The sequence below is a fragment of the Populus trichocarpa genome, chromosome 11 (genome assembly GCF_000002775.5).
Source record: "Populus trichocarpa isolate Nisqually-1 chromosome 11, P.trichocarpa_v4.1, whole genome shotgun sequence".
Classification (NCBI taxonomy): domain Eukaryota; kingdom Viridiplantae; phylum Streptophyta; class Magnoliopsida; order Malpighiales; family Salicaceae; genus Populus; species Populus trichocarpa.
In genome coordinates this window covers 16,830,355-16,854,182 of record NC_037295.2, presented here as the reverse complement: position 1 = coordinate 16,854,182, position 23,828 = coordinate 16,830,355, and the positions used below count along the sequence as shown (strand labels likewise).

General features: G+C 32.0%; 3 protein-coding genes across 3 annotated transcripts; 2 read left to right on the top strand and 1 right to left on the bottom strand.

Annotated features, from left to right (window-relative positions):
- Nucleotides 1-1,802: 1,802 nt before the first annotated feature.
- LOC7470939 (tryptophan synthase beta chain 1) lies at nt 1,803-4,365 on the top strand. Its single transcript, XM_002317547.4, has 4 exons — nt 1,803-2,228; nt 2,827-3,626; nt 3,721-3,815; nt 4,015-4,365. Exons 1-4 carry the CDS (start codon nt 1,881-1,883, stop codon nt 4,188-4,190), a joined length of 1,419 nt encoding a protein of 472 aa, XP_002317583.2. The 5' UTR covers nt 1,803-1,880; the 3' UTR covers nt 4,191-4,365.
- A 4,095-nt stretch (nt 4,366-8,460) lies between these two features.
- LOC7454423 (glucose-6-phosphate/phosphate translocator 1, chloroplastic) lies at nt 8,461-12,989 on the bottom strand. The gene is made up of 5 exons (XM_002316949.4): nt 11,957-12,989; nt 11,249-11,474; nt 10,480-10,702; nt 9,589-9,802; nt 8,461-8,686 (listed from the first exon to the last, which is right to left on the bottom strand). Exons 1-5 carry the CDS (start codon nt 12,455-12,457, stop codon nt 8,675-8,677), a joined length of 1,176 nt encoding a protein of 391 aa, XP_002316985.2. The 5' UTR covers nt 12,458-12,989; the 3' UTR covers nt 8,461-8,674.
- A 3,996-nt stretch (nt 12,990-16,985) lies between these two features.
- On the top strand, nt 16,986-23,339 carry LOC7454422 (uncharacterized). The gene is made up of 16 exons (XM_002317546.4): nt 16,986-17,154; nt 17,262-17,402; nt 17,863-17,954; nt 18,222-18,318; nt 18,741-18,784; nt 19,058-19,149; nt 19,632-19,723; nt 19,802-19,948; nt 20,479-20,626; nt 20,735-20,811; nt 21,304-21,375; nt 21,945-21,992; nt 22,066-22,193; nt 22,292-22,448; nt 22,583-22,793; nt 23,080-23,339. Exons 1-16 carry the CDS (start codon nt 17,032-17,034, stop codon nt 23,127-23,129), a joined length of 1,719 nt encoding a protein of 572 aa, XP_002317582.1. The 5' UTR covers nt 16,986-17,031; the 3' UTR covers nt 23,130-23,339.
- The last annotated feature ends 489 nt before the right edge of the window (nt 23,340-23,828 follow it).

Genomic DNA, 23,828 nt, shown 5'->3' with positions numbered 1-23,828 from the left:
TAAAAATTATTTTTTGTTGCATAAAAATATTTTTTTATTAATATAAAAATAAAATATATAAGTTATTTTATGATAAATCATAATGTGTAAAAACAATAATCAAAATTGATATGCATAATGTAGAAAATATTATGAACAAATTATTATTATTAACAAGAGCATCCTATTGTGTTTTTTTTAAATAAAGATATTCTAATACCAATTTTCATTACACAATAGAACTTTAACAACTTGAATTTTTTGTGCAATTATTTTTTTTAATTGTCTTGTATGTAAAATTTAGGGATAATTTTTTTATCATGAAAATAATCTTTAATTCACCACTCATTAATTTTATCCATAATTACATTGATACATATTGTAATATACAAAAACAATTCATAATTACTAATACTTACCAAAATTAAATAAGAAATCCTCACATCTTTAACGCCTTATAAACATATTAATTCTTTATTAACTCCTCAGTTTTAATATATTTTTTTACAACAAATAAACTCCCCTGCATCTTTTGAATCCAATATCATTAACATGAAATCTTAAAATACTCGAGCTCAAATTAATATATAATAATTTGAGTATAGTTATGTCAATTAAATCAACAATTACATTAATGACTATAATTACCATCATTGTAAAACTTGATATAATGGGTTGACTAAAGATCTAGTTGATTAGGAATCTAAATTGATTTAAGTTGAAAAAAATAGAAAAAAATAAAATTATCTAATAAAAAAATTCATACAAAACTCAGTTAATTAACCAGTTTGATTTTTATTTTTAATTTTAAAAAAATATTATTTTAAACTATTTATTTTTTAAAAAATAAAAGATTAATCCAGATAATGCCATACTACGGACTTGCAGAGTAATGCCCCATTTGTTTGCTAAAAAATAGTTTTTTTTTAAAGTGATTTTCTTGAAAAATAGATTCCTGAAAAGTGAATTATTTTCCGATGTTTTGTAGTGTTATATAAAATAAGTTAGAAAATATTTTTCAATATTTGGCTATGTCATGGAAAATAAGGTAGAAAATAACTTATTAATGTTTTATTTTTTTTAAGTTTATTAAAATAATGAAAAATAAATCTTACAAATTAAAAAAGTTGAATGAGAATGAAATTAAAAAAAATAAATCTAATTTCATAAATTATCTCAAATAAAATAAATAACAATCAAAATAGTGGAGATCAAATCTAATAGATAAAAAATTTGAAAAATAATGAAATTAAAAAAAATATAATTTCATAAATTATTTCAAATAAAATAAACAATATTCAAAAGAATAAGGATTAAATCTGATAAATAAAATTTTCAATTAAAAAATAATAAGAAAAAAACAAATAAGAATCATAAAAATAAGAATCAAAGTTAATATAAAAATCAAATTAAATCAAATTTTAAAGGATAAAATTGAAAAAAAAAATCAAAATAAAATATATAGCAATCAAAAATTTGAAATCCAAATTTGATATAATCAGCAAATAATATGATATTTTTGAATTTTTTACAACTTCTAGAAAGTATTTTCTACTAAACAAACAATTTTCTAAAAATCAAGTTAAATTTTTTTAATTAGAATTTTTTTTTCAAACTTGACTAAAAATAAAAAAAATATAAAAAAATAATTTTCAAAAAAATTCTTTCCATAAAAGACATTAATCTCAGTCACTCGTCAAAACAGGAAAGTTTTTAAAAAGTGATACAGTATCCATAATAGTACACATCATCACCAAGACAGGATAATTGTAATCTGCTGTCTCATCCACCAACTAAACTAACCCCACCACGTGTACTTGTGCCCTAACTATAAAGATTCCTCGAATTCTCCAACTCCAAATGCAATAAAACCCATCAAACCACAATCGATCAAATCCCTAATGGCAGCCACCGCTTCCATAACCACCGCAGCAGCAGCCACCACCAAACCTCAGTCCTCTTCTTCTTCTCTCCTCAAGCCCTACTCTTCTTCCCAATTACCCATTAAATTCTCCAAATTTTCAACGTCTCGCGCACCTTCAAGATTTGCAATTTCTTGCACTTTGGCCCGAGAGGCTGAGGTTAAAATGGAGGAAGTGGCGGATTCTGACCCGGCCCTATGGCAACGACCTGATTCTTTTGGTAGGTTTGGTAAATATGGCGGGAAATATGTACCTGAGACCCTTATGTATGCTCTCACTGAGCTTGAATCTGCTTTCTATTCCTTCAAGGATGATCCTGAATTTAAGGTATCTCTTCCTATCTATACATACATTGGTCCCTGTATATATATTGCGTTTCTGGGCTTATTTGATTTTGCTGAAAAAGAATGTTTATTTCATTTTCTTTTTTCGGTGCCTATAATATATAGAAAAGGGTAAAGAATTTGCAAATTTGAAGCAATTTCTTAGCGTTTCTGATGAATAAACATTGCAAGATTTTCAGTGTTTTCTCTTGCGTATAGTATATTGCCTGTGCAGACTTTAAGTGTCTGTAGGATTCTTGAAATGAAATACGACTTTGAGTTCTTAAAATATTGAAATTTGGATGGAAGATGTATTGGGAAATGTTGGTTGATTAGGGATATAATGCAATGGTGCCATAATGACATAATCGCGCTCTTGTCTGGAAAGTGGTATCACCATGCATTGTTTGCCGGTCGGTTTATAAGTTTTTTTTTCATATGAAATTTATTTGAATTTTTTTCCATTTTCGGTGCAATGGTATCGCTGGATATTTTTTTTCCATTGAGTAGTTAGTATGTGCGTGCAAGAAAAAGGTATTTTTAGTCCCATTGTTTCTATTAATTTGAATGAAATTTATGATACAAATGTTTTTACATCGCAGAAAGAAATAAATGGAATTTTGAAAGATTATGTTGGAAGGGAAAATCCTCTTTATTTTGCTGAGCGGCTTACAGAGCATTATAAACGCCCTAGTGGTGAAGGGCCACATATTTATCTCAAGAGGGAAGATCTTAACCACACAGGTGCTCATAAGATTAACAATGCTGTTGGCCAAGTCTTACTTGCAAAGCGTTTGGGAAAACAGCGCATAATTGCTGAAACTGGAGCTGGTCAGCATGGAGTTGCAACTGCTACAGTCTGTGCGCGGTTTGGTTTGCCATGTGTTGTTTATATGGGCGCACAAGATATGGAAAGACAAGCACTAAATGTTTTCAGGATGCGTCTTCTTGGGGCTGAGGTGAGAGGAGTTCATTCTGGTACTGCAACATTGAAAGATGCTACATCAGAAGCTATACGAGATTGGGTGACTAATGTGGAGACAACCCATTATATTTTGGGATCTGTTGCTGGGCCACATCCCTTTCCCATGATGGTGCGAGAGTTCCATAGGGTTATTGGTATAGAAACAAGAAAACAAGCATTGGAAAAATGGGGTGGGAAGCCAGATGTGCTGGTTGCATGTGTTGGTGGCGGTTCAAATGCAATGGGACTCTTTGATGAATTTATTAAGGACAAGGATGTGAGGTTGATCGGTGTGGAGGCTGCAGGTTTAGGCATAGATAGCGGCAAGCACGCTGCCACTCTGACCAAAGGAGAAGTAGGGGTGTTGCATGGAGCTATGAGCTATTTGTTACAAGATGAAGATGGACAAATAATTGAGCCTCATTCAATTAGTGCAGGGTAAGACTTCTAGTTGACCTATTTTTATTGGTTTAATGTGGCTCATATTATCACTTTCTTTCCTTTACTCTTACAATATTGTTGTTTTGCATAGGTTGGACTACCCTGGAGTTGGACCTGAGCACAGTTTCCTGAAAGATAAAGGACGTGCTGAATACTATAGTGTCACAGATCAAGAAGCATTGGATGGTACGGAGATCCTTTTAAGATTTTTTGTTTGCTCCATCTTCAGTCTTTCAAGATTGTACATCTTTGATCTTTATTACTGCTTTCTAATTCTGTGTAAACACAAATTTCCTGATATAATTGGATTTCTTGTCATTGAGACGCAACTCAATTATAACATCCTTGCTCTCTTGTTAATTAGTTTTTTAACCTTCATGTGCAGCATTCAAGAGATTATCGCGATTAGAGGGCATAATTCCTGCTTTGGAGACATCACATGCGCTGGCTTATTTGGAGAAGCTCTGCCCCACTCTCCCGGATGGAACAAAGGTTGTTCTTAACTGCAGCGGCAGAGGGGATAAAGATGTTCAAACTGCCATCAAGTATTTGGAGGTTTAATCGTGTTCGTGGTTCTGTTTATTTACTTGATACAGAGGAATAATAGGTTAATGCTATCTTGGCTATGGAAATCTTACAAATTTTCTCCTTTTTTTTCCTGTATGAAGAGTTTTGTTGTTGTCAAATGTGTAGGACCGAACTCCGTTGCTAAATCAAGTTATGCATTTTTGTTTCATTTACTTGAAATACACACATGCGTGCGCATCATCTTCATAAATTTATCAGAAAAGTTGATGCATCTAATGTGTGTGGATGTGCTTTAACATGGATCAAACCACTAAAATTGGAGTAAAGAATGCATGCTTGGTATTGCAAAGATAATTTAGGTGATGTTATTCTGATGGGTAAATTTGAGTATTAGAAAAGGACTATTCTGATACTATTTTGTTTTTAAACGAGTGAAAGCAAGCGCCTTGCTTTATGGAAGTAGTTGATATAAACACCGAGAACCATAGTTCTCATTCCCGGAGCCATCATCAAATGCCAGAAGTTCTTTAAGTGCAGTGCTAACCCTTCGATATGCATTTCAATTCCCATCAGCTTATTCTGATGTTCAAACCTCGATGGATTAATGAGATGATGGTAATCAGAAGGGATCTTATCAAGTGGGGAAATGGGTCACGCCCTCAAGTATTTCTGTTCAGATATTCTAACCCTATGGTATTTTTCTTCCGTTTTCCTGGATTTTTTTTATTGCACCAATCCCAGGAAGTGGTACAACCTTTTAAAAATTTTCTTTTTTTTTTTAATTTTCGACCTATAATCCCCAGGTTAAATTACTTTTTTAACATAAGAATTTATTTAAATGTTGTTAATGTGTTTTTAGTAGAAAAAAATTAAAAATATATAGGGATTGACTTGATGTAATCTAGTTGATTTGGCAAGTTCAAAAACAATTAGAATGACTGATAAAAATATAATTTAATTAAAACAAAAATCAAGATGACATTGTTTTTTTAAGTATTAAAACGAGAACATATTATATCAACTTAGGTTAATTTGCAAAATTTGTTTCTCAGGTCAAGAGACTTTGATAACCATATAGAAAGCATATAAAAAATGTTATTCAACCCAGTATTGAAGAATGAAATTGAAAACAAAATTGAACTAAAAAAATAAGTTGAACCGACCGAGATTCATCTTTCAAACATGAGTCATGAGACCGGGATAACTCCATTAAAAAATCAAAATAAATTATAAAAAATAATTCATATCAACCCAATGTTAAATAATGATATTAAAAAAAAGACACAAAAAACCACTCAAGTCAACTAACTAAACTCGTGACCCGGGTCATGAGACCATGATAATCTCATAGAATGCAAACTGAAATAAATTATAAAGCATAATCCCCGATTAATCCAATATTAAAGGGTGAGATTGACAAAAAAAATCAACTAAAAAGGAAAAAAGAAAAAACCAAGCTGACCGGCTTAACCCGCGACCCGGGTTATAAGCTTGTGATAACCCTATAAAAAAATAAAAAAAACAAATTATGAAACTCAATTCTCATCAACTCAATGTTGAAGGATTAAATTGAAAATAAAACCAAATTAAAAAAGGGACAAAAACAATGACCCGAGTCAACCCGGATTAACCCGTCAAACCCAAGTGAGGAGACCACGATAACTCCATAGAAAGCAAATAAAATTTTTTTTTTATAAAATCTAATTCTCAATCAATTCAATGTTGAAGGATGAAATTAAAAAAATAAAATTCAATTAAAACAAGAAAAAAAAAACCCGAGTCGACCTGGCTAACTCGCAAAACTTGAGTTGAAGGATGAAATTGAAAAAAAATATAATTTAAAAAAGAGACCAAAAACAAATAACTCAAGTTAACATGTTAAAGCTGCAACTCGAGTCATATAACTAAGATAAGTCTAAAGAAAGTAGATCGAAACAATTTATGAAACTCAATTTCCAATTAATTTAATGTTAAAGGATAAAATTAAAAAAAAATGATTAAAAAAAACCTGAATCAACCCGGATTAACCTGTTAAACTTGTGATCCAGATCAAAAATAAAAAATAAAAAATAAAAACTGAAATAGAAATCCCATAAAATAATAGGATAACACTGAAATCTTGCATAACCTTCTTAAATTTTGATGGGAGAAAAGGGCAAAGAGGGAGGAAAAAACATCGCCAATAACAAAGCATGCCACTACCGACCTCACATATCATTCTGAAAGAAAAAATAACAAAATAATCATTGTAAAAATATAAAAAAAACTCTTGAATGCAAGGTTTTGAAAGTTTTGCTTCTAAGCATTTTTGTCGCTCACAAGACTTTTAAAATATAAAAAATTTGTTTGTTTCAAATCACTAATTCATTATGTAAAAATACTTTAATGCCTCCAATAATTCAATATTTTTTGGTTTGAAGGGCAACGACAATATTACACTGTTCTGGCAAAGAATGGAGATGTGTTTTTGTCTGCACATGAACATCAAGAACCCTAAAGGTGGGTGACAATATAAAGATTTCCATATCTGTGAAAAATCTCGGAGTGGAGGAGCCCACAAAGCAGGGAGGCTTTCCCATCAAGGTCACAAAATATTCAGTACACCATGGCCGATGGGTCTATTCTCTCTCAAGTGATAGCCACTGAAATATTGTCCTTTAACCCTAGAAATGCTGGAAGATATGACATGGCCTTTCAGCGTCATGGAGAGACAGTGGACGTCCCCTCTCGACGGCGCCTGTTGTTGCCAGGAGAGTCAATCTGCACCGCATGCTTAGAGGAACCACCACCCACTTTGCTCATTCCCGAATCAACGAGGGAGTAAAATATGCAAGTTAATCTTCTTAGCCGACAATACCAGCTGATGCCATTTGAAAGAGACATGAGCGGTTCTCCATACACAGGCACATGGAGAGTCAGATCGTCTCCATATCTCAATGTTGATGAGATCCAAAACTTGTTGCTTTTTGCACTTAAAAAATTGTTCAGTGATGAAATTCAGAAGATTCTGGCTATTTGACACATGTTACATTGCATGTAAGATATTTTTTTTACCAAAAAAATTATATATATAGGATCTTCCGATATATTACTGTATTAAAAAAATAATAATTATGTGTTAATAAATAAATAAAAAACATTCATTAATGATAATAAAGATAAAAATAAAAAAAATCAAGAAACATAAATAGAAAAAATCAAAAAACATTTATAGATAAATATATTTGACCATGCAACATAGATTTTTGACCCAACTTTGTTTATCAAAATAAATTTTTTATTTAATCAAACGATAATAGAAATAGACACACATGAAGTTAATTGAATAAAATAAAAAGTAAAAAAATATGATGTAAAGTTAAATATATTAGAAATATTATTAAAAAAAATACATATTCTTCATTCATATAAAACATAAAAAGAAAAAATTATAGATGAATTAAAATAATTAGTTAAAAAAATGATTATAAAATAAAAATAATAATCATCATTTAAAAGAGTCTAAATAAATAAAATAAAAGAAAAAAGATGTATTAATTTAAATGTAAATTAAAAAATTATTTTGAATAAAAAACAAATAAAAGCATAATTAAAAAATATTAGAGAAAAAAAAAGCCAGACACTTTTGAGCCAGGTCCATCTAATAAGAGACCACCTGTTTAGACCTGCCGGAATAGGCCAACACGCTTATGCCGTATTTATTTGTTAGCAGATAGAATGGCTCTAATTTTGTTATAAAAAAAAATAGTCAGACGACGCATTGTATGTTGGGCAAAAGACACGTGAATATTTTACAAAAACTTTATAAAACATCATTCATTTTCCCCACATGTTTCATTTTAGTCCCATGTCTTTTAATTTCACTCTTTGTTAATAATTTTGACCAAATTAGCCTCCAATTAAGCCCTCAAAGGACTATATTAAAAAAAAAAGTGAACGAAAAAAAAAAAAAAAAACTCATGAGCATAATGTATCCATAGTATCAATGAATCTCGGTTCGTAGTAAATCTCCATGTCTTTTAGAGTATTTGTAATTCAAAAACTTGGGTTCAGCATCTTTGGATTTTTTGTACCCTTCCGTACAATATCATTTACCAAATGGGTGCATAATATCAAGTTATGTTAGATATAATGTCAAGAATCTGTGGTTGAATTTTTATTGAAATCTAAATTGGTTTTTTGCATGATAAGTTTTACCCTTCTTGCCTGAGAGTAAACTTTTACCTCCAATCAAGTATTATTAATATTTTTATTAGAATTATTCTCACTTTATAATAATATTTTAAAATATACAGAAATGGAATTACTAAATATATAATGACCTCCATTATTATTATTATTATTATTTTAATAAACTTCTTTTAACAAAGTTTTGGATCTGAAAATGATTCCACGAAATACACAAATAGTTACTGACACTCTCCCCTACCCTAAGCTGAAGGCCTCCGATTGTCGACATGCTCTTTCTCTCCTTGTTTATTACACGAAAAGCGTTAAAATTGCCCTGTCTGGTGCATTTACTGCTTTGCCTGCAAAAGACAAAACAGATGATTAAATTACATGAATAGATTATGTTTATCACGGTATTAACAGAAGTTTAGAATGTTTAGCACAGAGCTCGTCCTGCGAAGCTGCGAAGGAAGATGCCAAGAATATTCCCAGATAAAAAAACAAAAAAAATACCTGTCAACTTTCCAACATGATGAAAACGTCAGGTCTTCACCATGTGCAATAAACAGAACAGATCTTGTACAAATCTTAACGTTAGGTACAAATTCTGTACGGTCCCCAACCTAACTAGGATACGATGTTCAAGTCAACTACCTCCAAAAATATTACGATACCTAGGTGATCAGCTATCAGGTTGGGTAGGTGACACCTAACCCCACAACAGACTAGATTACGAAAAAAGAAAGAGGGAGAATTATATTTTCTACCACTTGATATCTAACAGTTAAGCACAATTCACATATTTCCCTAAGCCTTGGATTATTACGGGTTCAGCTACCCTTGCAGCATCTGATATTCAACTTTCTTTCGCAATCAAAAGCAGTGACTGCCAAAGGCAAGTTGAGATGAATTCTGTAGCGTGGTCTGGTTATATGGTATTTGTCTTAAGCAGGCGATTGGTATTTCTGCAACTTATACAGTAGACAACTTTTTATGCTTGGGATGCAACATGTATACCCTGATGAGCCCGTGATAGCTGATACATCATCTTATATTCCAACTGAAAGCATTTTCAGCTTTTCCTTTGTCGTTGTTGACATACAAATAAACAATCAATAGGGGAAGAATGCATGCAAATAAATTGTCTGTATGTTACACAAGGAATTGTCTGAAGGGCATGCATGTCTTTTTAGAAGATCTCATGGCATGGGAAAACCATGAAGCATAATAGTAAATTGATAGAGAGAAGTGGGCAAATTACCTGGGAATACAAGAAGGTTCCAAGGACAGCAATGGCAGCGCCAAGAGCATTGATAGGTTGGATGGGTGTGTGGAAAATGATAATGGATGAAACTATGACAGATATACGCTTCATGGTATTTCCAATGCTAAAGGTCAAGGGAGAAATCTCATTCAGGGACATGTAAGACACTTGATTGTAAAGATGATAGAATACACTTTGTGCTGCTAGCCACCTGTAAGGTAAAATAAGAGCCACATATGCATTCGTTTAGCAATAAGCAAGAGGAGAAAGGACTAAATATCACTCACACAATCACATGCAGAAATCTGTTCGTCTAGTAATTCAAATTCCAAAGAAAAGAAATAAAATACATGTTTCGGGTTATTGGACCAGAAAATCAAAAGAAGTTTGCAGAAACCTGTAGTGAAATCTTACTAAAAAAAAGTACTAAATTCGAATAAAGAGACTAAAATTCATTTCACACTCATCTAAGTATAACTTAAATGACACTGAATTGGCAACTAAAGTCTTCAGATTGTGTTTGATGTCTAGCACCTAGTTGATTCAGTATATTGTTCATCAGACATATCCACACAATATATCTCATGACATGCACATACAATAAAGGCTATTCAATTAAAAGTAAGACCATATAGAAATCTAACTGTGAGCCCTCACATGCAATCCTATTAGCAGGACTAAACAATCTTACAATATAAATCTTTATTAGTTCAGATAAATACCTAGAGCTCAACTTTCTAAATAACAAGGGGAAAGACATCTAAGAAATCTTAATATCAGTCAATCAAACAAAATCTTTCAAATTAAATTTACATTATGATTTTTAGACATTTCTACCATGTAAAAAGACATACAAGGAAAACTGAGTTTGTAGTATTCAGCAATTACCATATGAAATTTGGTCCAATCTGGGATAGGGCTGTTTGCCAACCTGCAGCCCACATCTGTGGTCCCTCTACAGCGATAGCAAAAGGTGTGAGGATGAAGAGAGATAAGATAGAGAGACAAGCATAGTAGTTCATCCCACTAACAGACTTCCCCTTCATGCCTCTCTTTGAAAATATGTTGCGGAAAACAAAAGCCAAGTTGGAGATCATGGCCCCCATAAAACCTGAAATAGAAGGCCAACAACTAAGTTCATAATTCTGTAAGCAACCCAAAAGAGCAAAATTATTGAAATCACGTTCCAAGCCCAAATAATTTACTTTAATGACTGAAAAATCATAAAATGTCAAATCCATGACCATGACCTGCTAGATACCAATAACTTTAAAAAGGAAACCAGCTGGCTCCATGACTCCAGTTGTAGTCAGAAACCATGCAACAGAATCAAAATTAATAATAGGAACTCAGATCATAATTTTTGTTTGATTATCATGAAGAAAGCAAAATTGAAGGGGGCAGTGCACATCGTGCCACCATGGCCTTGTTTTTTTCCATCTGAGATATAACCTATTAATCGTTGGCTTTTGCTATCTCAGATTCCAGGTAATAAGGAACTGTTATCAATACTGCTGTTCGGTTTCTCTTTGAATCTCTACTTAGAAAAAATATAAAGAATTCCAGAATAATGAAATACCTTATTGAATCAATAAAACAACTGTGCACCTTGCAATAATCAAATCAAATTTCAGTAAATGAAAGCTTGTATTCTTACCAATCATGTTGAAGTTGAGCTCAGTAACAGCAGCCAGTGCACAACCACCAATGATTGGAACAAGGGACATGTAAACTGATGGAGGGAAAGTCTCACCCAATAGGAACCTTGAAACCAGTACGCTGAAAGCAGGCTCACCACTCTTAATAATATGGGTAAAGGAAACTGCAACCTTCGACATGCTCACCGTTGCTGCTACATGTCCAATTGTATGTGCCACCGCAACCTAAAGAGATGATTATTAGTAAACACAGAATGTGTGTGTGTGTGTGTGTGTGTGTGTGTGTGTGTGTGTATTGCCAAAGAATTCCAAAACATGAAAATATCCCTAATTTGAATTCTAGCATCAAAAGCCACCATAATTGAACCAAATTCAAATATTGCTTTGTATCCATTTGAGCGAGTAAAGTTAAAACAGGCAAATTGAAACTTCACTTTCTCAGCTTTATCAGCAATCAAACAAAGGCTATTTTAAGAATAAATTAATAAAAATAAGCAAAACAACATGAATAGCAAGCCATCATACTCCTTCAATTATTCTCTACTTTCCTCAGCAATCATACAAAGGGTGATTTTCTTAACAACCCAAACCAAACCAAAAGCATCACTTCGCCATGATTTCCCTCTTTTATTTATCTGAGAAACCAAACAAAAACCTCACTTTCCCTTTTCTATCAAACCAAACAAAATCCAGAAATCATAACTTACAGGGAATAAAGTCTTCCAAAACTCAAAATCAGTGTTTGGTGCCTCAGCAATCCTTGTAGCCCACGAGATCATCATCATAAGAGATCCGCAAGCAAGAGAAAGAGTGGAGGTCAACCATGGATATGGAAAAGCATTCAAGACCTTCTTGTTGTATATGTTGAAAACAACATTCAAAGCCCACCAAGTAGCAAAATAAATCCCAATTTTAACCCTTTTTGCTGCCTCTGACTTCACCTCAGATGCTTCAATTGGCTCTGATCGATCGGCCTCATAAGCCTTGCATGTGATCATGGTCCTCTTTTGAGGCCTTGACAACGCAAAAGACTCAACCTTCGACACATGCAAAGGCTTTGACATTGAAAGAACTGGTTTTGACTTGTTGGCATTGAGTGAAGGCAGAATCAAAGATCTTTGTATTGCCGACATGTTTTTTCTGCGAAAAATAGTGTCAGATCCGTTGATTGTTGGGGTTATAGTAGATTGCTTGATACTGCAAATCATGATGTAAAAATTTGATCTTCTGACTCGAAATCCTAAAGGGTCTAATGGGTTTATCTCAAAAGTCTAGCTCAAAATAAAAAAAATACCAATCCCTCAAGATCAAAGATATATAAGAAAGCTTACAGATCAATACGAACTATAGAAAGCTAGTGTCTTTATCAAACACTCTCTCTTAAAACATCAACCAATGGGCTAAAAGGCATGAAAAAATAAAGAGGATCCTCAAGGGTATATACTTATATCAATCTAAAAATTAACTAAAAAAAGAAGATCTTGAAGGGTTGTATACTCTTTCTTTTTTTTTAACTCTTTTAATAGGGGCTTTGGTTGGTGACTGGGGTACTAAGAGAGGACAAGAGAAGGAGTCGGCCTCTCACTCTACTTCTTTCTCTGAAATCTCAGTCCAATTAGAAATTTAAGACTCACGTCTTGTAACAGTCAAGGGACTCTGTGGCTGTGTGGGGATCTTCTTTAAACGTTTTTAATGAATTTTCTTTCTTTTCAACTACTTTCCTCTTCGAAAAGGTTGGAGGAAAAATGAAAAGTTTGGGGCCATTGGCGGCAACGATAACTTTGTGCTTTGGTTTTGTGCTAATACAAGAGCATCTTCAAGGAAAAAAAGTTACTTAGAAGAGCGAAATAGATAATATAATTTTTAAATAGTCTAAATATAATATTTTATATATATGCATTTCAAAAATAAATTATTTAAAAAATAATAATTGTATTTTAATATATTTGATATTTATATAACTATTTATTAATTGTAACTAATTAATACATTTCCAATCAAAATTATTCTTTTATATAAAAATATATTAAATAAATTCTTAGCTTTTTTATTAATATAGAAATAACTTTTCAACATAAAATACTATTTTGCTCTTTAATATAGTTCTCCTATTGAGCTATAAAAATAAGGGATGAAAGCTAGAATTTTTTTATCCTTTTCTTTTAGGTTTTTTTTTAGCTCTTCCCTTTAAAATACCATAATGAGTTTTAACTTTTAAAGCCAAGAATTGATGAGTTTTCCATGGCATGGAATGGGCTTAAAATCTTTGTCAAAGGTGAGAAAAAGATAATTTCTCTAACATTTTCTAACCTACCTAATATTACCTAATATGGTATTTACTAGATTGAGAGAGAATAGACACTTAAAATATATAGCAATAAAAAAAATCAAAAAATTAAGAATTAAATTTAATATAATTAACAAATAACATGATATTTTTAAATTTTTTATAACTTCTGAAAAGTGCATTTTATCAAAAATCAAAGGAAAACACTTTTTTAGAAACTAAGCCAAATTTTTCTTTGATTAAAAAGTGTTTTTCGAGCTTGTTGGTATTGTGATAGATTTTGTGGTTGTGGTTTGAAAAAAATTATTTTATAAAAAGTACTTTTAGTTGAGGTTGGTTTGGTATTTATATATATTTGGTTAAAACTGTGGTTGAATTTGAGGTTGAACAAAAAGTAATTTAATGTGTTTGGTTAAAAAATTATTTTTTAAACTGAAGTTATAAAATAATGTGTTTAGTATATATATATATATATATATATATATATATATATATATATATATTGATGGTTTTGAATTTAAATATAGTAAATTTAACTATTGTTATTACATCATAAAATAAATAATATTTTATATAAAATATTTTTTATTGTTCAATTAAACTATCTACAATTTCATCACATATGAAATACATCCGATAAGGACTATAGTTTCCTTGGTTTCTCACGCAACAACATCAGGTAAAATATAATCAGGAACAAAATTAGGATTGCGATTAAATTCTGCAAATGCTACGTCATAAATTAAAAATAAAAAATAAAATTTAATTTTTTTCTACTGGATCGAACCCGGTTCAATGCGTTTAGCTTTGGACCGGACCCGGTCCGGCCGGAATCGTACACCATTATTCACGTGAACAATAGTGCATGTCTCCACTGTTCAGCACGGTGGAGATCTGCAAAGCTCTATTGTTCACTTAAGTGAACAGTAGAGCTCTCCACACTGAAAAACAACACAATGCTGCTTTCAGTGAGCCTGCGTTTTTAATGCAGGAATTACTGGGGCCCATGCATGTAAATCAGCTTTTCATTTGTTACCAAACGTCTATTTTCGTGGTTGGCTTCAAATGTAGAAGCAACTACAGAAACAAACGGCCACTTAGTTTTGTAATAGTGATTTTTTTTCAAAGTATTTTTTGTCTGAAAATACATTAAAATAATATTTTTAAAAAAATTATTTTTAACATCAACATATTAAAAAAAAATCTCATATTAATAAAAAAATAATTTAAAGCCAAAGAAATCACAGAAACTTATGGAGGCTAATAAACTTTTATATTTACAAATAAAAAACACTCTACGATAAAAAAGATCTTTTGTAGAAAATAAAAAATAGATTTTGTATAGCAATAGGTTACGTGTTTTAAAGGTGTTATTTACACTAATTATAATATTTTTAAACATTTTATAAATTTCACGTATTTTATATACTCAAACGAGTTAGTGTTTTTAGAGTTGAGTTAATGGACTTTGTAAGCACTAACGCAATAGACTTTCTATAGCAATAAGATATATATCATTGACAAAATATAAATTACACTTCATCTAAAATTTAAAACGAAATTTATAGCATTAGTATCAAAGTTTAATAGTTAAGAAGCTATTTAGAAACAGAGCAATACTCTAATTTTTTTAAAAAAATTCAGAGTCAGAAAAAGAAAAAATGATATTTATTGTCCAAATGCAATATTTTTTCATCCATAAAATAATAATAAAAAACTATTTTTCTAGTTTTTTAAATCTGTAATGAGTTTGAAAAACATATTTTAAAGGTTCTCTATAGTTTTTCAATACAAGTTTTTTACTATTTTTCAAATGAAAAAAATACGAACAATCACTACTAAAAAAATTAAAAAATACTAACTAAATATTATATCGACATATAAATACTATTCCGTCAATGACGTAAATTGTCAATAGAGTTACTAAAGAAAACATGTTGTTGGTCCAAGTTTTGTTGGGGATTTAATGTTCGTCAATATTCTATTGATGATTAAAAATATTGACAGAATCGTTGGTGAAATATTAACACCAAATAAATAAAATGAATCGACAAGATTCTGTCGGCCAATTCATTGATAAATATTATTGATGGATTGGGCGATAGAACTGGCGACAAAACTTAGTCGCTAAATCCATTGAAGAGTCCATAACTTTTTAGATTAACGTATGTGTTTGGGTCAATTTGCACGCACTTCGACTAATCTCACGTACTTTAAAGTTAACGAAAATATAAATATTCAGTAGCTTTGAGGTTTGTGGAACTCGAACTGGTAATTTTTAGAAATCAAACTCAGAATCTGACCAGTTAATCTACATCCCTAATGTTATTGATACACCCCTCAGGGTTATTTATCAATAATATTGATAAATATCATTGATGGATGGGCGACAAAACTTGGTCGCTAAATCCATTGAAGAGTCCATAACTTCTTAGCCATTTTGTAACTTTCTGACGAATAACATCCCTTGTACCGACAAAATAACTAACGAATTATTCTTGTCTATCTGTTATTCCATTAGAATCTTCGTAATTTTTTTTAATTGTGTAAGTATTAGATAAAAAAATCACAATAATAATAATAATAATAATAATAATAATAAAGGTAATAGTGATCATAATACTGATAATAATAATATTAAAGATATTACTTAATAATAATAGTAGTAATGATGATAACTGTAATGATAGTGATAACAACAATAAGATAACAACAATAATAAAAATGTTAATGGTGATAATAATAATAGTGATAATTCATCATTCGATGTTAGATTTACTAGAAATTGAATTTCCACCGCTTTTCTATGTATGATATTTTAGATCTAATAACTGGATTACGAGTTTAAAAAGTTTACTTGGTTATCAATTATTTTTTATTTTTTATTTTATTGTTTTTACCTTTTGTTGATTTTATTGTTCAATATTAGTTTTTTAAAATAAAAATAATCATTCAAATTTTCTCTGAACTTATTAAATAAATTAATTCATATTGAATTAGCTCTTATATGATTTAAATGAAAAATCACACTTGTTAAAAATTTATATTAAAAGATTTATCTTCTTACAATGGTTTAATAGCATTGTAAAGAACTTCTCGCGTTTTTAATGTTTTCTTTTTATTTTTTTTAAAATAATTTAACATACAATGAAATACGAGCAAATAAACTAATTTTAATCAATACAATTCAATCTATCCAAATGTAATCTAAACCTTAGTCTCAATCATAAATCGAATTAAATTAAATTTATATTCATAATTAATTGATGAAGGGATTGGCTGTAAGAATTAATTTTTTTTATAATAAAGGGGTTAAATAATTCGATTTAAAAAACCATAGACATTAACTTATAATTAACTTATTCTAATAAACAAAAAAGAAAAACAAATTGGTTTAATTATTAAGCCAAGTGAAACGACAGCGTTCTCATTCGCTAATAACGAAAACACAAAAAGAAACCACAGCTTGTTCTTTCCATTAGAAAATCAGAAGAAATGGGAGGTGAAGATGGTGATGGAGACAGAAACTGGGATTTCCATCTCCGTACATTATCAAACGGCACTAGAGACTCTAATTTAGCAAACAACCCTGCGTCTGATCCCTCTCTTCTCCATTCCGTAACTCCCTCCCTCACTCCCTCTCTCCCTCTCTCTCCGTGCTTACATCTACATGTTTATAATACATTTATAATAACGGCGTCGTGTTTTTTGGACTTGATGATTAGGTGAAGAGGCTTCATGAATTGTGTAAAGAAGAGAATTCAGAGGACTTGATAGCTAGGGTTTATCCGCAGATCAATAAACTCTTTCAACGCTCTGTCTCTTTGCTTTCTCAATCTACAAACTCCTATGGACTTCTCTTGCTGGTCTCTTCTTTTCATCTTTTATTGTTGTTGTTATTATTTAATACTTGCTTTTAATGGCGGAAATTGAATACTTTCTTGGATTTTTATAATTTGTGCAATTTTTTTAAATATTTTATGAGTGATTTATAGGTGTGATAATTTCATTTTATTATTAGATTTTAATTCAGTGTTTTTTTTTCTTGTGTTTGTTTGCCGAGAAAATGCTGGAAAATTGTAGGAGTTGAATTTTGGAATTTTTAGTAGCGGTCAAATTGCGTTTTAGGAGTAATTTTAGGTTAGCTTATTACGTTTATTATTATCTCAATGTTTGTTTGTTCGGTCGTTGAGAAAAATTGTAGAAATTGAACTTTAAACTAAAAGAATGGTGGAGTTTTTGTAATGAAATTGCATTTTAGGTTAGTATTGTGATACGGATGGTGAATTAATTTGTGGCTTATGCTCTCTCACGTTTATTAATCAGGCTATTCTTCAATTTTTCCTTGATTTTGGAGAGGTGGTTCTGCATGATGCGGACCCTATTTTGCGGACATTTCTTCGTACGTGTTTGAGCCGGTAAGGTTTTTGTTGACAGTATTTAAGCATCTGCTATACTTTCAAAATTTTAAATAAACATCATGTTTTTTTTAATGGTATATAAAAAGCAATTCGAGTCATCTTGGATGATGGTTAATTTTTTTGGTATATTGCTTTTATGTTATTTAAGTGTTTTGAATGGGATGCTTATACCTTCGAGTTTAATATGCTTTTGTTTTCTATGAATAAAATCCAGTAATGGCTCAATGCTCACTGCAAACATATCTTATTCTAATTTGGTTGCAGTGAATTTGCAGACCCAGTTGTTGCAGAAGCAACTCTTGACTTTCTAAATGTGAACAAGAAAAAGATTTTAACTTCTTTCCCCACCTTACTACCTCAGGTATGACTAATGATCTACATAACTTTATGTCAACTAGATTGCACAATGGTATGGGTTTTAGAATATATAACTGCGAAAAATTGCAATAGCTTGTGAACTATGGAGTTTGTTTTTCTTGTGCTGGAGCTTTCTGCATGCTTCTGATAGTTTGTACATTATCATTAACTCTGACTTCATGTAAAATTTAGTCAAATGCATTCCAACCTCTATGTTAGTTGCAATCCCTTTAGTTGAGCTACAGATCACAGCAAAGATAGTCAAATGAAAATTAGAACATTTGAGCCTTGGAATCAACAACAGAAAGTCTAAGCAGTAGCTTTTAACCATTCATTTGAAATTCATGTGTTGAAGAAAGAGATGTAGATGATGAGCAACATGATTTCCATCTATATCTCAATCTTATGGTGATCATTTGTTTGCAGTTTTTTCCATTGATGCTGAAGCTGATTGCATGGAATGGAGAAAAGTAAGTTTGTTCACCAGCTTTACTAGCAATAGATTATTAATGAAAAAAAAACAAAATACTAACATGGAGATTGTTATTATGAATTATGGAGATTTCTGGAGGTCTTGACTGTCAAGTTTTATTGGGGTGCAATCATTTTTTTCAGTATTTACTGCTGACAGGGTACTTGTATATCAGCATCCAGGGGAAGTACTAGGGAGGAATTTCCTTTAATGCGTTAACTGGATGTAACAAAGGAAGCCGAGTGATTGTTATTATCTGTTTTTCCTGCAGATTAGAAAAATCATTTATGAAGATTTTTCCAGGGTTGATGATGTCCCCTGGATCGTTTCTTCCTCTATTTCCATCTTTAGTGGATTTGCCAAGTAAGTATATATGTTTGGCTATTTTGTTAACTGTTTGCTTCTCTTTAAATACTTCTTGTGATTTCATTTTAGTTTCTGAAGATTTATTTATACTTATTTGTTCAAGTGATTTTCTTAGTTATATGTCATTGTTGCTAGATAATATGTATACATTTGTAGTTCATAATTTTTTAATTTATTACTGCATATTACGTTGCTTATTTTTTGTTGTGCTTTGTTTTAAAAACCTCTGCTTTTACCTGCACTTGTAGGAGTAGGTTTTTGTTTGGCAAAGTTTCAAATGCTTATGATGCACATTCTCTTCTAGCAATTATTGAATCTCTCTTTTCTCTAAAAAGGAAAAATTTGTTAAATGAGATTTTGGAATTGGACTTGAATATTTGAAATGTTCTTCAACTCTGTCATTATGGTGTTTTCCTTTGTCCATTTTGTTTGCAATTAGGTAAAGCAAGTTGTGACTTTTTCTTTACTGTCTGTTCTAGTTTTGGTAGTGGCATTACAAAAGGTAGAAAGGAGCTCAGGATCACTTATTGGAAGCAGCATAGCCTCCATCCAGAAGAGTACGGCTCCTGAGGTTGTTTTTGGGACTATGTAATTTACTTTTTTAAGAGCATGTGACACAACCATGGATACTCATTTTATCTGGATGCAGATGCTACTTGCTCTCATGGATGAAGCTTATACCGGCTCAACAATAGCAGATGGTGGGGTCGACTCTGAATCTGAGGATAGCAGCGCAATAGATGCAGCTGATCCTTTTTTTCTTGAATTTCTCAAGGATGAAAATGATGGGCTTCCTGTACGGTTCCTTCCGTGTCTCATTTCTTGCAAGTGGACACATATCATTTTTTTACTGTTTAAACTTGCAAGAAAGTTTAGGGATATGCAGTTCTTTCTAGTTTTTTGTTTTTTAAGGATCACTATTGATTTTCTATCCAATTCTCATTTTCTTTCAAATGATTCCTACAGTGATGTTGCTGTTATATTTTCACTTCATATATTACCTTTTCTCCCTCTGTTTCAAATTTTTTGTTGTTCTAGTTTAATCAGAATTAGCTAATTTTCAGTTTCTTTATGTTCCAAATCCCTTGATGGCTTGATTTTTCTAACCTTAACTCATTTAATTTTTCCAGTTGTTAACCTCTCTATATAGTATTGCTTGCTCTTGTTTTGGAGGATAAATAAGTTTAGAGTCAAAGTTGAGATGCAGATGCATTATTAAAACACTTATAATTGATTGATGCTTGATTGATATTTTAAAGTCATTGCTTGAGAACTTTTTTCTTTCTAACATTTCTAATTGGTTGTTGCATAAATGCTGAATTTCAGGAACGGCATTGGACTTCTCCTGCAATGGTTGCCACTTTACAGGCTACAATCAACACCCCTCAGTCTGATCGGTTAAAGCAAATGCTCAAAATGACACCTCGACTTCTCGATGTGTATTTCGCTATATCATTGCGTGATGTTAATGATTGTATGTTAATACTTTGTTTTCCAGTGGATTGACTTTCAGCTTTCGGAAAGGAGGTTATAGCTTTACATCTAAGCTTTTGCTCTCTAAGATTGTTCCCTTGCTTTGCAGCTTTAATCTGTGCATTGATTCCCCTGCTTATGTCAAGAAATGACACAATGTTTCCTGACAAAATATTTTCTTATGAGGTATGTTCATATTTGAAAGTAATTGGAATGTTTTGCTTTAGGTGTCTACAGTATTGATCTGCACTTTGATTGGTGAAGGAACAATATTATATTAATAAATTGATGGAATAAATTTCTCTCTTATACTAGAACTTAAATAGGAACTGTGTATTAAAGCTTAATGGAATATACTGTGCTAGTTTGGGGGTGTTTTTCTTTGGGAAGAAGGGGTGGCTATGTGTGTAAATTAAGAATAGTTATAATTGTTGTGCCATCTCATCTATTTCATATTAACTTTGGGATAAACCAGAAACAGAAAGAACGCTTTTTTTTGGAAAAGATGGAAACACGGTTATACATAATTTGCTCTTTGATTAAGCCTGGAACTGTTAATTTTACAAGACAAACGTGATGCTAGTATTCTCTGGAAATGCATTTGTAGTTTAGACCTTAGATTGATGAAATATTAATTGATGACCAATTAAAGGAAGAATAAAAACATTATGCATGCAGGTTCGTAAGAGGCTCTTAGAGTTCATGCTTGCTGCATTTCAGCGATCTCCAAATTTCATTGCTCTCCTGAAGGTAAATCCTTGAAATGTTTTGCTGCATGGAAGATGTTATATTAGTTACACTTAATTTTCCTAGACATATTTGGGGCGAGCTATAAATTGCTGCTGTGAGATGTGTCAAAATGGCCATTCGATATGTATTCAAAAGTTTATGGTAATGAGACTAATGTAGAAAGTGGTCTCTTAGTGTTTTTAAAATGCAAAGTTTGAAATTACAATTTTGATGCTCAAGTGGCACATGGAGATGGATTTGTTGGTACTGGCAAAAGGTTTAAGTTGTAGGCTCCATTCCCCCACCCCACCCCACCCCCACCCCCACCACAAGCTGTTAAAGAGAAATGGAATTGTTTTACATTTTTTGACGTGCTAAAATATTGTGGTCAGATTTTTTCTTTGGGAGTATTTATTGAGTGTTGCAGTTCTATACATGCGACAGTTTTATTGGCCAATGACCAGACTCTTTTGCTAACTACTGGATATCTCCACATGCTTTTGAATTTTTCATGGAAATCATTGTTTCGAGAACCTGTATTGTATGCATCTTTTCATAGGATACTTACAGCCTTTTAAACTCTGTTACAGAAACCTATCATGGATAGGCTTGGAGAAGCCTATGACAGCCCTGCAAAGGTTAGCTGATTGCAAATGTACAATTGTGTAGAGTATTTATTGTATTCTTCTCATTGCATGCCTTTTTCTATAGACAGAATTGGCTTTACAGCTGTGCTGGGCCATTGGAGAGCATGGTGGGGGAGGTGGATCTCACAAGGATGCTGCTCGTGAGCTTTTTGAGAGTTTAGAACTACTTTTATATGAAAACCTATCCACTAGGTATGATTTTTAATTACCCTTTCTGTCATCTAGATATTTTCTTTCTAACGGTTGGCTGATAGTTTACTGATTTCATTTTCCTTTGTTCAATTGGTAAGTCGTCTTGGTTTAAGAGAGTCAGCTTTGAGATCTAGTGGTGGAAGCTCAAGAAAGTCATCACAGTCAAGGTTGCTTTGTTTTGTTGTAACAGCCATTGCAAAGCTTGCCTCATATCACCGGGAATTATTACCGAGGGCACGCGTATCCTTGGGCAAGGTCTGTTTAGAACTTTTTTGGATTGGTCATGATATTGGCTGAAATTGCACGTGTGAGAATGAAATGAAGTGCAATCCTCTATCTATGAATGTATTAGCTGTTTTCCATAATCAAATATCTTAATTGTATTTCAGGTAGCCCGATCTCGGATCTCAGATGTTAGGGTTTGGAGGCGTGCACGTGATTATTTGGGTTTAATGAATGAGCCTGCAATTTGTCTGTCTGTTTTGGGGCCTTCAAGACCCTCAGATGGAAACATGCAAAAGCCAGGAACTGTCAACTGGAGTGAAGGTGGCACAAAGATGATTGCACATATTCCGTTTTACATTCTTGGTGAACAAGAAGGTAAGAAATCTTCTCTGCATTTTTTCTTTAGATGGGTCAAAGGAATAACGAAGGAGGAAGAAAATAAGGGTTTTTATGCCTTGCTCTCAACTGAGGAACTAATTTTTTTTCCCAATCGATGAGCCTGAGTACATTTCATAGCCTGCTCAGTGCAGTGTTGAACATCTCTGCATTCGCCTGATGGATTCAAATAATGTTCAATTACAATCCGATTAGATTGGATTAGATCTAGCTATGATTCATCTTGTTTTTCCGCCATTCAACTGAGCATTGCTTTGTGTTGCAGGTCCGCCTTTCCATGATTTTTCCTTTTCAGATATCCTTCCTAGAAGATGATGGCCGCGTGTTCAAAACGGAATGCATCTATAGTTTTGATTTGATACGAATCCTGTTCAGAATTTGATTGGTTTTTCCCTTTTCAATATCAACATGGATTCCTTTTGTGCCATAATAGCTAACACTATCAAATAGTTTCGGTTTGTTTTCGTACTACTAACTGTAAGTAACTTCATCTTCCCTTTGCTTTAGTGCTCCATTTGTTCATCATTTTAGTGAAGCAATTCGTAGTGTAGATGGCCATCATCCCCATTGGCTAGACATGTTTAAAGCAATTGAGTGATTTTTGGTTTTGTACATCATTTTCAGACATGTTTTTAAAGCAAACTGCGTCCGAGCAAAACGCATTCCCCAAAACCCTAGATTGGGAAAACAGGAGAAGAACAGGTTCATGTTCTAAAAACCAGAGCTACAATAGGCAATTCAAAATTAAGGTCTACAAAATACAAACTTCAAAGGGTTAGGAGTAAGCATCAAAGCTCACTCCTGTTTACTCTACCTCCATAAAAAATTAAATGCTCCTATTCGTTTCAGTGTTTTTCTTGTACTACAATTATCTCCTGTTCTTGTGCACTGCAACAACATGAACATGACAATTAGTACGACTCCTAGAAATTAAATACGAAAGTTTTCTATTTTTCCAAAAGTTGGGACTGGCAGAAGGAAAATATGAATCAGATCATCCACCATGGCATGAAT

Bases quoted from the DNA above. Each gene is read 5' to 3' on its own strand.
- LOC7470939 (XM_002317547.4), top strand. From the start codon at position 1,881: ATGGCAGCCACCGCTTCCATAACCACCGCAGCAGCAGCCACCACCAAA. The intron at 3,627-3,720 runs GTAAGACTTCTA...TGTTTTGCATAG, and splicing joins CCTCATTCAATTAGTGCAGG to GTTGGACTACCCTGGAGTTG. The intron at 3,816-4,014 runs GTACGGAGATCC...CTTCATGTGCAG, and splicing joins AGATCAAGAAGCATTGGATG to CATTCAAGAGATTATCGCGA.
- LOC7454423 (XM_002316949.4), bottom strand. From the start codon at position 12,457: ATGATTTGCAGTATCAAGCAATCTACTATAACCCCAACAATCAACGGA. The intron at 10,703-11,248 runs GTAAGAATACAA...CTTCTATTTCAG, and splicing joins GCTCAACTTCAACATGATTG to GTTTTATGGGGGCCATGATC. The intron at 9,803-10,479 runs GTAATTGCTGAA...TTTACCTTACAG, and splicing joins ATTGGACCAAATTTCATATG to GTGGCTAGCAGCACAAAGTG.
- LOC7454422 (XM_002317546.4), top strand. From the start codon at position 17,032: ATGGGAGGTGAAGATGGTGATGGAGACAGAAACTGGGATTTCCATCTC. The intron at 17,155-17,261 runs GTAACTCCCTCC...CTTGATGATTAG, and splicing joins ATCCCTCTCTTCTCCATTCC to GTGAAGAGGCTTCATGAATT. The intron at 19,150-19,631 runs GTAAGTATATAT...TGTCTGTTCTAG, and splicing joins ATCTTTAGTGGATTTGCCAA to TTTTGGTAGTGGCATTACAA.